General features: G+C 36.6%; 1 protein-coding gene across 1 annotated transcript in view; it reads right to left on the reverse strand.

Moving 5' to 3' along the window:
• Positions 1-13,908, reverse strand: part of TOP1 (DNA topoisomerase I) — a 78,343-nt gene that overhangs the window by 27,049 nt on the left and 37,386 nt on the right. Inside the window, exons 5-8 of the mRNA XM_016137547.2 lie at positions 12,817-12,872; positions 10,315-10,410; positions 9,264-9,339; positions 5,941-6,047 (exon numbers count right to left, since the gene is read on the reverse strand). Coding sequence (XP_015993033.1) covers positions 5,941-6,047; positions 9,264-9,339; positions 10,315-10,410; positions 12,817-12,872 — 335 coding nt within the window. The remainder of the gene's footprint in view (positions 1-5,940; positions 6,048-9,263; positions 9,340-10,314; positions 10,411-12,816; positions 12,873-13,908) is intronic.

Raw genomic sequence — 13,908 nt, forward strand, 5'->3', positions numbered from 1 at the left:
AGTAATTCCCTAGTATCATTCTAATATCCAGGCCATTTAACAAACTTCCCAATACATCCAAAATGTATTTTATAGACTAAGATCCATATTTAAAGACCACATACTGCAAGTGGCTGCTACGTCTCAAAGTCTTTCTTTCTCTAGAATTATTCCTCTCACCACCAGTACCATTTTGTTTTTTACAGAGTCGGTCAGTTGTCTTACAAAGAGAATATTTATAAACTTCACAGATTTTAATCTTTATTATTTCTACCTTAAAATAAAAAGCTCTACAGATCTACATAAGGCCAATTATGTACACTGTATTACTTCCTATTACCTTTCAACTCCAATATTTTAAACAAAGTTCAGAAACATAAATAAAAATTACGTATTATAAAATCAAAGTTAACATATACAGTCAAATGATTTCTGACAAGAGTACCAAGACCATTCGATGGAGAAAGGGCAGTCTTTTCATTAAATGGTGCTGGGAAAACTGAGTATTCATGTGCAAAAGAGTGAAGTTGGACTCTTAGCTTATACTAGATATAAAAATAAACTCAAAATGTTTCAAAGACCCAAATGTAAAAGCTAAAACTATAAAACTCATAGAGGAAAGCATAGGGCAAAAGCACATAACAGTGGATTTAGCAGTGATTTCTTAGATATGATACCAGAACCATAGGCGACAAGAGAAAAATTAGATAAACTGGACTACAAAATTTAAAACTCTGCATCAAAGGACACAATTAACAAACTGAAAAAGCAACCCACGGAATGAGAGAAATATCTGCAAAGCATATATTTGATAAAGATATATTTGATAAGTTCTTTATTCTTTGGAGAATAAAGAACTACAAACTCAACAATTTAAAAAAAAAAAATTAAAAATAGGCAAAGGACTTGGATAGATATTTCTCCAAAGATACACCAATAACCCGTAGGCATTGTAAAAATGCTTGACATCACCGATCATTAGGAAAATGTAAGTCAAAGCCATCAGATATCATGCACATCCATTAGGACAGCTATTATTAAAACAAAACAAAAACAAACAAGAAAAAATAAGTGTTGATGAGGATATGGAGAAACTGAAACTCTTGTGAACAGCTGATGGGAATGTAAATGGTGCAGCTGCTTTGGAAAACAGCGTGGCAGGTCCGCAAAAATTAAACACAGAATTACCATATAATCCAGCAATCTCATGCCTAGGAATATACCCAAAGGAATTGAAAGCAGGTATTCAAACAAATACTTATACACAAATCTTCACAGCACTACTCGCAATCGCCAATAGGTGGAAACAGCCTAAGTATCCAACAACAAATGAATAGATAAACAAAATGTGGTCTATACATACAACTGAGTATTAACCAGCTTTATAAAGGAAATTCTGGCACATGCTACAACATGGATAAATCTTAAGGACATTTTCTTAATAGCCCAGTCACAAAAGGACAGATACTATACAATTCCACTTCTATGGGGTATCAAGAGTAACCAGACTCACAGAGACAAAGCAGAATGGTAGTTACCATGAGTTAGGGGATTACTCAGCCATGAGACAGACCGATACAGAAATCTTATCGTTTGCAACAACACTGATGGATTTTGAGAGTATTACACTAACTGAAATAAGACAGAAAAAGACAAATACCATATGATTTCAACTTATATGTGGAATCTAAAGAACAAAATAAACAAACAAACAAAAAAGGAAGAGACTCGTAGCTACAGAAAACAAACTTGTGATAGCCAGATGGTAAGGGGGTTGAGGGGCTGGATGAAAAAGGTGAAGGGATTAAGAAGTACAAATCGGTAGTTACAAAACAGTCACAGCGATGTAAAGTGCAGCAAAGGGAACAGCTGTAATAACTATGTATAGTGCCAGGTGGGTACTAATTAGGAGATCACTTTGTAAATTATATGACTGTCTAACTACTATGTTGTACACCTAAAACTAAAAAAAAATAATATTGAATGACAATGCTAGTTTTAAAAAAGCAATCAGATGGATGGATGGATGGATGGATGGATGGATGGATGGATGGATGGATGTAAATTGAATGAAAAAAAAAGAGCTGGGGAAAAGGGGAACGAGGAAGAGTTATTGCTTAACAGAATTTCAGTTCTGTAAAATGAAGAGTTCTGAAGATCAATGGTTGTGGTTATGGTTGCATAATAATGTGAATGTACCTAATACAGCCTAACTGAACACTTTAAACGAGTTAAGATGGTAAATTTTATGTTATTTTATCACAATTAAACATAATTTTTTTAAAAATCTCAAATTCAAGACTTAATAAAATCTTAGACCTGGAAGGATTATGAAAAATCCCCTATAACCAACATACCACTTTACAGATACAACACTGACCAGGTCTCCCAACTGGACGTCGGCATAAAAAGGCCTGGATGTGGGAAGCTACCCAAACCCAGAGTCCTCCATTACTCTCCGGATCAAAGAAAATGTATACACATGTGTGTACGTTCACGTGTGAGAGCAACTGCAGCCCACATGCACCAGTCACAGAGTAACCGTGAGCGGATTCAAAACACCTTGTTTTCCCTTACCCTAGAACTTGGTTCCATTCTCCTCATCAACTCCAGTGTTTTCAAGTTAAGACTCCAAACCATTTTATAATTCCTTCTATTCCAACATGTTCATCCTGAGGACTCATTCAATATTAAACTTCAATTTAAACAGAAACGCAGAACATACCCTCCAAAGGCTGGTCTCGCTGGACCAACAACTATCATTGTACAGATGTCTGACTGCAGTGTTGCCCTTTTAGGCCCCGCCAACGATTCACCAACAGAATTAAGAAAAACATGTATATCAAAATGACTTCTCTAGGTAAGCTTGACTTACTAATTCAAGTTAGGTATCGATGTGACAATAAAATGTGCTTGAATATGGAAGGAGAAGGTAGAAAAGTGCTATAAATGTAAGACAGAAAAGTAAACATCCACATCTCTCTGAAATTAAGTTCCCTTGCAGTTAATAAGTACCTCACAGTACACTATAAAATGCATATTTTAATTTTTTAAATTTCAGAAATAAAGGTCATATGCTACTGCTTTCCGGAAGCTAATATCTAGAATCAAGGGATTTCTCTGGTTTGAAGAGACTGTCAAACCACAGTCTTTAAATTTCTTATCAGTATTACTGACTGTATTCGTGACTCCTGGTCTTTCAACACTACTTCCTTTATATTATAATCCTCTCTTTACAGTATTTTATCTTTGCTAAAGGAAACTTGACACTCCATTTAGAAGTCACTCCTAACACCAGCAACAAATTTTCCAGTTTCTAGGTCTTTTTGTGAAGAATCATCTGTTTAGAATAAACATGAGACTTATGTTCCAACAGGTCAGCCCTGAAACAAAAGTGTACTTAATGCAAGGCACAGCTGGAACCCTATACAGCTACAATGGGTACCACTTAAAGTAAGGGGGGTCTGGGTTAAACAGATATTCATGGACCTGAGCCTGAGCATATTGCTGCCATTTTAACATTGTTTCCATGGGAAAATGTGATATAGTAAAGAAATCCAGGCGGATCCCACCATTTTCCCATCCCCATAATAACTACAGAGAGGGAGATAAAGATCAAAGTTTGTTTTTGGCAGGAAGAATAAATCTGTTGACTTTGGGGCGGGGTGGGTAGGGGTGGGGGAAGGAGGGCACGCAAAAGATCTGCACATTTACCAAGCTGGTAAAAGTGAAGTATATAACACTTTTAGTGGGACAGCAAAAGGAATAGGAAAAATAAGAGTGAGTGCCTGTCCTGTAAGTTCCCTGACTAGGCAGTCAGTGGCAGTCACTGAGGACTAGACCTCTGACTTCAGAGTATAATAGGCAGCCAACAGTGACAGAAGCAAAGGACGAGCTCTCAGGCAAGAGGCCAATCTTCCTGTTCTCCACCTCTAAAGACTTACAGTGTACTATCAAGCATAGTGTGCTTAAGTATGCACAAAATATAATAATCAGGCTTGAGAAAAGCATGCATTGGAGGCTACAGCAAAGACTGTGATTGCTTATCTCTAAACCAACCATCTTCAGTTAAAGACTAACAAGTCCCACTTAAACCAAAACAAAAATAAAAACCAAAGTTCACAGTCTTCAGAATTAATGAGTAGCAACACCAATCAGGATTTCAACCACAAAAGCAAAATTAGGCAATTGGATCCTTCTGGGGTACCTAATTCCACACAAATAAGACTGGCAGGAAACCAGTACATCTGCTTCAGGGCCCAACAAGAGCCAAGGCTCCAAAGGAAGGGGAAAGACAGCACAGAGCTAGTGATGACAAGGAAATGAACTTGTTCACTGAACAAACACTTACTTCAGATGCCGCCACAGACCCCTGAGAGACATAAGAGGCTGATGAATTTACTAACTCAGCATTCTCATGACTCCCAATTATAACCCCTGATTTATACAATCACTTCATTTTACCTAAAAAAATCATAGTATTAGAGATCATAAAAGCCTTTAAATATTCTATCACTGAAAAACTTTAATTCCAAAGAAAAAATAAAATAAAAATGAAAAAAGTAAAACGCATCTTTCGTTTTCTGACTCTGACCTCTGGAAAGACCTGGGATTCCTTTGCTGTGATTTTCCATGTCTACACTTTCCTTTTATCCCCATGTATGTTCACGTCGACAATGCCAGCTTCATAGCAGTGCTGAGCATTTTCGCCACTACAACCCTGCTTCTCAGCCACGTCTCTGGTGACTGATCTCTCCCCTTTCCTCAGGGGCACTGGGGGATTATTTTTCTAAATTATAAAAGCCATAGAGTAAGTGCATATAAACGAGTCTGGAACGCTACATACCAGTGGTTACCTCAAAGCTGGAAAGGAAATATGGGACTAGGAGAAAGAGGGAAAGGTAACTGTCATTTTTTTCTAACTTCTAAACCTCTGGATCATTTCAATTTTTCAACATAAATATAAATCATGTATTATTGGCATAGTAGTTAATACAAGTTTTAAGTTAAAAATACACGTTTATTTTAAAATTCCAAACACGGAAATTTATTAAGTCGGAAATAAAATCCCATTTAAACATCCATTTCAAAAGTACCTCTTACTGCTAAACTTAAGACTGCCTGAATGTTCACTCCCAGTGGAGAATGCCTGTTTTCTCATATCCACTATCCTAGGTATTGTGATGCTTATTGATCTTTCCAAGTCTGAGAGACATTAAACAAAAAGATGTATAGTTTATTACTTTTCTTTGCCTGTTATTTGAGGTTGACCATATTTTAAGATATTTACTATTCATTTACTTACTTTCTTAAAAAAAAAAAAACTGCCCATTCCTCACTTTTCTATGAGACTGCTCCTTTCATATTTGTTTTAAAAGATCTTTTATCCTATTAGGAATCTTAGCCCTCTGTACTGAAAATATTTTTCTCAAGTTTTTTACTAATGGCATGAGTTTATTTGCCATATAGACTTTAACTTCGATGTTTCAAATTTCTAAATCTTTTCCTTATGGCTCTGGTTTTATATCTTGCTTCAAAGGGTCTTCTCTATTCTATAATTTAAAAAATGTTCATCCAGGTTTTCTTGTGGAGATTATTTTTATTTTGACAAATTGGCAGTTTTCCCAACATTATTTAGGGAATAATCCATCTTATTTAAAATAATCCCTATCATTTTAAATACAATGTTTTTTATATACTAAATTCCCATATGTCTACGTCTACACTTCAATCTGTTCAATACGCTGGGACCTAGTTTTGACATCCAGTAGGTTAAGAGCTAATTGATGCTTTCACTAAGACCTGGAAAACTTATTTCAGAATGTTATTCTAGAGAGATTCTTTTAAGTACTTCCTTCCTACTCCAAATGTCAAGCTATTAATCTTAATAACTCAACACTACTGCTTAATTAGGTTGTGGAATCAAAGAGGTGACATTTGAACCCAGTGCTGAGATGTTACCATTTCCACTTCTGCTCCTCTTCTTTCTTCGGCTTCTTTTTCTTGCTATCTGGCTCAGGAACTTTTTTATCTTTATCTTTATTCTTGGTTTTTTTCAATTTACCATCCTACAAAGAAACATGGTGAGATAGCACTTAAATAAGGACCAACTGCATTTCCAGAAGTAGTTCTGGGAACCATTAAGAAGAAAAACTGGAATCCTAGAACACTATAACAAGATATTCTTAGGTCCAATGCTCTCAGGCAGATGAATAAAAATTTACTGGTCTTTACTCTAGAGCAGTATTTCCCAAAACTCCTTGAGAAATTGGTTAAAAACACTCATTCTGCAGAGGAATAACCTGGAAAATTAAATTAAATAAAAATTAAATTTTTATTAGCTTCAGATAAATTTGGAAAAACACTGCTACAGAGTCAACCCAGTGTATCATCCTTACTGATTTTTAAATCTACTCATCTGTAAACCTCTTCTTATACCATCAAATAATGGGTATATGAGGGTTTGTATTAGATATTTAACATACAATTTGAATAAAAATTATTGATTTGAGTTTAGTGGGATTATTTTTTATCACTGTTGTTTGTATACACAGTCACATAGCACTTAGCAAGTATTGGGAAGTCCTAAAATGATTACTGATTCTTATGGTGGTATTTCTTTATGGCTCTTCTTTGAACTGTGACCCTAGATGAGCTGTCAGTGGCACAGAAAAAGAGCATCAAACATAAACAACTGCAATTCACCAACACAGGAGATAAATCTCAAAACACACACATCCATGCAAAAACATGCTGCTCAGTAGACGGAGTCCCACTCAAGAGAATCAAAACTCCTTTGAAGAATACTTTCCTTTGTTCTAATTGTTCAAGATAAGTTAAGTCTTTATTCAATGGGTTTTATATAGCTATTGGTTCTGAGTTATCTAAAAATTGATTACAGAATGGCAGAGCTTAAAAGAACTTCTGTAAACAGTCTGGTTTGACCTCTTCCAGTTAAAATCCAGGAACTCTGAAACAGAGGTTTTTGTCACTTCCTCAAAGTCATATAGCTGATACTGACCATAATGAAAACACAAGTTTACCAGAAAAATAATAGAATGTGACTCATGGGAATGACTGGAATAGGTAAACATTCTAAGACTACATAATAGGATGGCAACCAAGATACTCTCAGGCCCTTTATGCAAATGACTTTTGGGATAAAAGAAAGAGGGAAGACTACAATATCACGCATATTTAAAAATAGTAATGGAGAATATACATGTGTAAGTATGGGAGGAGAAAGTACTGAAGGATCACATTAATTCAGATAGTGTTTACTATTTAGGCTGAAGCACACTACAGGAAAGGGAAATGTTTTTCAGTTAAGACATTCTTTGAATAGTTTCTGAACAAGCATGCAGATGGTTCCATCAGGAAACTACTGGCTACACTGTATGTTTTCAAGCCTTAAAATGGGATAATCAGTCACTGAGAGACTTCGGAACAATTCCCAGAAATGAAAACAACCATAGCCAGCAAGTGAAGTTTAATGACCGATCCTGCCATCTGGGGTCCCTGCCACAATAAGACTGTATTAATTCAGTCTTTCAGCCTGAATTGTTTTTTTCACCCTGCAGAGAGAGGGGTTGTTAAACAGAACAATAAAAAAAGGGGGGGGAATGTCAACTGTTCTTTTTTTCCAAATGGCTTAACAGTTATGACTAACCTTCCAAACTCCAAGGAAGGTATTACTGTACATAAATGCAATATAAGCATAAAGGCATGGAGAACTTGTTTTACTTTTCTTTACAGACTAGTCTACTGATGAACTACATGAGAGTAGAGTGACTGACTACCATAATCACTACTCAATATTTCAATTCTCAATTCTTTGAACTGGCTCTCATAAACCTGGATCTCTGCCAAGGATAGACTGGTTGTCAGAAAAACTATAATTCTCTAAATCCAGGACCCAATCATCTCTCTATGGCTCATCTACTCGTTAATATTCTTAATATGAATTCATCATTCATTCTTCTCCTTTCTGTGGAGTTAAAGGATCAGCAAAGTCTTCCAGGAGGATAGCATGGTCGCTGTTCTGCTGCCTCTGGAATCCTAGTGCATGGGATCAAACCCTGGCTTTACCACTTAAGCAGCTGTGTGACCTCAGGCAAATGATCTGACCTCTCTATGCTTCAGTTTCTGTATCTGTAAAATGGAGATAATAGTAGCGATATTTACCTCTAAAGGTTATTCTAAGGATTAAATGAAATGATATATACAAAGTGTGAAGAATAGTGCCTGGACACAGTAATCATCTATTACATTTAATTTTAATGATTAATATTATTCTTACTGCTATGATATATTTTACTCTTAAGACTCACTTCCCCTCACTTTCACTATCTTTACTACTGATACTTCAAACTATCATCTTTACACTTGTGACCAAGACAGTGGCCAACCACAAATGCAGCATAATAGCTAAAACTCACCCAACCCCTTCTTCTCTTAGAAGAACTGTGTAAGATTAAAACCCCTGTGAATTTCTGGTATGTTTTTCTTGAATTACTGGCTAAGAACTCTTTATTATAAGATAGTGTCAAAAGAACGTATCACATTGTTGTATATTAAAACTACTACAAACATCAAATAGAACCTTTAGAAAAGCACTTGAATTGAACTGAGAGTTTAAGGAAGGTTATAAGCCAGGAGAAGAAAGAAGAAGAGTATGTGTATTCTGGACATAAGGAACAGCATGTCCTACAGAAAGTCCTAAAGCACAAAAGAATGTGGTGTGGGGGGAAAAAAAACATGGAAGGTCAGCATGACTGGAACAAAGTTAGTTAGAGAAGAGGCACAAGATGAAGAGAGGTACAAGATGCGGGGGCCAGAGTAGGAGCCAGAGAGAGGAGTTGTGGTAAAGAGTTTGGATTTCATCCTATGGCCAAGGGGTACCCATTAAAGGACTTTAAATAGAAATGGTTACCCAAAGTGAGTGATGAACAAGCTTTATGAGATATGAGAGAGCACTAAAAATGTTCTTAGTTTTCCCTGGGTTCTAAGCCAAATATGCTTTTTGTTAACACTTCCTCTGTATGTATAAAGATGGCGTAGTTTCTCTAAGAACATTAGCTGGCAGCGTCGCTATGGGTAGACATCCAGGAAGGCTAAGAAAACGCTGAAAACTAACAGTGCCACAGCCACTGTACACGTGTTAAGAGTTTTTCCTCTACAGTAGATCAATTAAATTCCTAAAACCCATTTGCCTTTCAAAAGTTGTTTAACAGAAAACTCCCTATTCCGAACTCAAGCTTCAAAGGCCCGAAGTCTCTACTAACCTCTTCTTCCTCTAGTTTTCGTTTCTTCTCTTTCTTGATATCTTCTGTTTTAATTTTCTTAGGTTTATAATCAGCACTAGAAAGGGAAACATGAATATGCAGTTAACACAACTGTGACTCAGTAGTTCTCACCAACAGGGTTAGGACCTCCAAACTCTTCTTGGAGACCTCAAGGCAGGTGTGGCTGCTATTTTTTTCTTGGCTGGGTATTCTACAGTCAAGAACAGGAATGGAGAAAGTAAAGAAGGCCAGACCAAGGCCCAATCATTACAGCCGTATTTAGAACAAAACAAACAACTTTATACTGCATGCTGGCCTGAAAGAGAAGTGGAATGGAGGGGTACATATGTAAATGACACCACTAACAGACGGAAATCTGGGAAGCTACTGTACAACAATGGCTACCACAAAGTAATAAGGGCTGGGAAGAAATTCTGCATGAATTCTGAATGAATACAAGTGAGTTTGCTAAGTATTTCCCCCTTCCTTTTCCATCCACTTTCTACCATAAATCTTCTATAGATTCCTGGAGCATAAAAAGCTATACGAGATTAAAAATAACGAACAGAATTTAACCTAATTATACCTGAAGTGGTACATATAAGCTTCAAATAACTGTTTTAATTAAGAGCAATTTTATTCTAAGTGAAGCTTCACTTAGAATGCATTGACAGGCACAGATTCTGAGAAAAACTGCTTTAACAATGAAAACTTACCTGTGGTTAAGTGATGACAAACTTAAATAAATATGCCTCATGAATTCTGCATTATTTGAAATTCCTATAATGTGTGTTACCCTTAATAAAAAAAAAATAATAAAACTGTATATATAGTCTCCATTTAAGCCTCAGGTAAACTACTTATTTGCTTAGCAAACCCTACTTTTCATAATTCAAAGAGAAATCAGTCGTCCAGTCCATTCTTCACAAATTCCAAATGAGTAAAAGTCAATTAATGGAATTTTTTTTCTGTGTATTGTGGACACATATATCACATTTATTCTTTAAACAACTTTTTATTTTCGAAAATCAAAGTAATAAGAAATACTCACTCATCCTCATCTCGAGGTCTCTTCAATGGCTTTATATCCTCTTTAGGAGGAGCAAAATAGCCATCATCTTCAGGTTCATCTTTAATTCGTGGCGGACTAGAGAAAAAAATTGTTAGTTAATGAGTGTTGGAACACATACATTAAGTAATCCAAAGTAGGGATAAATTATCTCTAAGAAGCAGCTAATATAAGGATAATTACATAATTTGTATATATTATAAAGCACTTTTTCTCATTTGATTCTCACTACAACTCTGTGAAGCAGATAGCTCTGTCATCATTTCACAGATGAACAGGCCTATCAAGGCGTAGGATCAGGGCTCTTTATTCTAAGTCAGTATTCTTTTCTGCTAAATCTTAGCTGCCTCTGCCAACATGACTCAAACCACAACAGGAACAAACTTAAATTGTTTCCTCAACTCGCCTAAGGGTTACACTCTATACCTGACTCCACAAATGATGTGAACTAATTATTCTACACCTCCAAAAGCGAAAATATAGTTTATACAAGGAAAGGAATACAATTTTATTTCCCAAATTTCATACCTTAAAGTTGTAAGGGAAAATAACCTTAGTTACATAAGAAAATAACCAAGCTGCCATTACAACCAAAGGGCACATGCTAAATGAGAGGCCCAGAACAAGCTGAATTTATCCTAAGCCAAATTTATTCATTGTTAAATTTCTCCTTAGGTTTAGTTGACTTACTTTATACACAGAAGAGTACCTTGCCCTATTTTTATTAAGATTTTGCCTTCGGAATATAAAAACGTGATTCTATTAGACAACTATCTTGAACCAAATAGTGGAAGGAACAAGTGAAAAAACCATGGCACCAGCAACCACCATAGCCTTGGGATGTTCCCTGGCCTGGCACATCTCATCAGAACCTCACTGCTTCCAGCCAGAAGCACTTACAGAGCTAACTAACTCGGTATAAGGAATGGCCTCTGGACACGAAGCTGCTCGTCTTAAGGGGTCCAAAGGATAAGCTTCCAGACTCTGCAGCAAGGGAAAGTCAAGATATTCACTGGATTTTAAGAATAGACAGACAATGCCACACCACTCTCACCCCCTCAAGCATACCGGATCCCCTTGCCTGCAACGAACTTTGAATGTTTAAAGAAATTAGCTTTCTTTTCTTATTTCTCCACACTCCCCAAATGCCAGCCTCTAAAGCTACTTTCCCCACAACCAGAGAAATGACCAACGCAGACCCAAGGGTCCAAAATTTCCACAAGTTTTGCACCACAAAGAAAGAAACATTGCCATTTATCCAACTAGTTAAGTAAATACTAGATTCTAGTATCATCACAGGTGAAGTTAAAAACGTGGCAAAGATTACTAGGCCAGAAGAAGTTTTTCTAAAACAATTTACCAGAAAACTGGTTCCACCCAGTGCAGCATCTGGATTCTCTGCAAAGACACACAAGCAAGGTAACAAGCAGTCCAGCAAGTGAACACAGACCACTGACTCGAAGGGTGTGTTTCTAATCTGCTAACCCATAAAGTCTGATACTGAAACCAGGACTACACCAAGTCCAGAGTCCTTATAGCTCTAATGATTCTTGAATTTTATCATTCGGCATTCCTAGAACAGTTACTTAACATGACTGAAGAGGGCTCCTGCTTCTCCTAGTCTAAGGGACCCAGAGGACATGACACAATTTTTAAAAATGTTCTCAAATGAAACTGAAAGTTCAAAGTTTCAAGGAAGCAAAACTTTCAAAACACTCTGTCCTAGTCAATAATGCAAACACTTCTTGCAACAACCTGTAGTAAATCCATTCTATTGTTTGGTGAAGGTGAGCGAAAGTGTATGATAGAAACTTCTCGTTTTTTGAAACTAGAGGGGACTTTCGGGCTTATTTTAGGGAGTTGAGGCTGATGAGGAAAACAGAATCATAATGTCAAAAACAGCACAGGAAAAGTGACCTCTAGATTGTGCGTATTTTTCTCTCCTAGAAAAGAGATAACATTTCTACTCAAATCTACATCAATCCCTAAAATGAAGGTCAAGTAGGCATCTATGGCTGAGTCTCTGAATATTACTAGGGAGAAACTCAGAGTAGGGCTTTTTTCAGGAAACTCCATAATTACTACTGACTTGAGTATGGAATTTTTGTGGGGGATGATAAAAATATTCTGAAATTAGATAGCGCAGTAATGAGGTTACACAACCTGGTGAAATATACTAAAAACCAATAAACTATACACTCAAAGGGTGAATTTTATGGTATGTAAATTATATCTCAATTTTTAAGAATTTCTTCCTGTTAATCTTTTCTATTCAAAATAACTTCTGGGAAATGTACTGGTCAGTCTCGCTAAACGGCACTCTAGAAATGCTCACAGTGGCTTAGACCAACTCCCGTCAGAGCTGACTTCCTTGGAAACCAGGAGGTGGCCAGGTCAGTGTTTTAGGTAAACTCAGACAACAATATAACCTGGGCAGCTAGCCTGCGGGGCACACATAGAGAAAGAAAAGCAGAAGAGTCTTACCTGGAGAAGCCATTTTCCTTTTCCTTCTTTATTTTTGCATCCCCAGAAGCTCTAATCTAAAAGGTAAAACAATAGTGACTGATGAGTATTTTAAAAGGACTACCTTTGAAGAAGCTTCTCTCTTTTTTGAGAATACTAAGCCTCAACTCTTAGGGCTTCTTGATCACAGACTGACTTTTCTCATTTAACAGGTGAACTGAAGATCTTCATATTATTCTAAGGCTTGTTTTTTTTTTATAGTTCTTGAGGAGGAATTGTCCAATTCACTGAGAAATTTTTCCCTTAAAAATAACCATTTCAACCTTTACACTATGGCAAGTCCCCCCCCTCCTTAGTAAATATACTCCACCTCTCAAGGATTTGCCTTTGGCAGTGCAGAGGAAATTAAAAAACAAAACATAAAGAAATAGTCTATTTCTTGCCTTCTCTGCAAAGTATATTCACATTCTCCTCCTTCAACTCCCCATTTTCTAGATCTGCTGGATACTCTAGGTCTTTTAGAAACCTTCATATGTATACACAGAGAGAGACAGACACACAGACAGACAGACACACACACATGCCTCTGGAGGAATACAAAATAGTTGGTATTGTGCTGCCTCTGGAAAGGGAAAGATGGAGGCCAGTCAGGATAAAAGGGAAATGTTATGTGTATGGCCATGACACCCTGAACGTGCCCGATCTCGTATGATCTCAGAAACTAAGCAGGGTCAGGCCTAGTTAGCACTTAGATGGGAGACCACCTAGAAATACCAGGTGCTATAGGCATTTAAAAAAAAAAAAAAAAGGAAATGTTATTTTTCACTACATTTTCTATTTCATTGAATTCACCAAGTAGCAATGTTACTTTTTCAAAAACTAAAATAAAAACAATTTTTTAAAAGTCTGTGTACAGTACTACTCATTTGCACCCAGATTTGCCTAGTCATTTTGAGAAGGTTTGTACTGGTTATGCTGAAATCAAAAGCCAGAAAAGGCACCAGCATCACCAAATTTTCACTCAAGAACATTCATTCACACATGACCAACACAGCATTAAGCCTTCTCCTCCCAAAAGAGTCAATTTTCCCCATTAAAAAAATAGACATTTCT

This window comes from Rousettus aegyptiacus, unplaced genomic scaffold, assembly GCF_014176215.1.
Source record: "Rousettus aegyptiacus isolate mRouAeg1 unplaced genomic scaffold, mRouAeg1.p scaffold_m13_p_12, whole genome shotgun sequence".
NCBI classification, from domain to species: domain Eukaryota; kingdom Metazoa; phylum Chordata; class Mammalia; order Chiroptera; family Pteropodidae; genus Rousettus; species Rousettus aegyptiacus.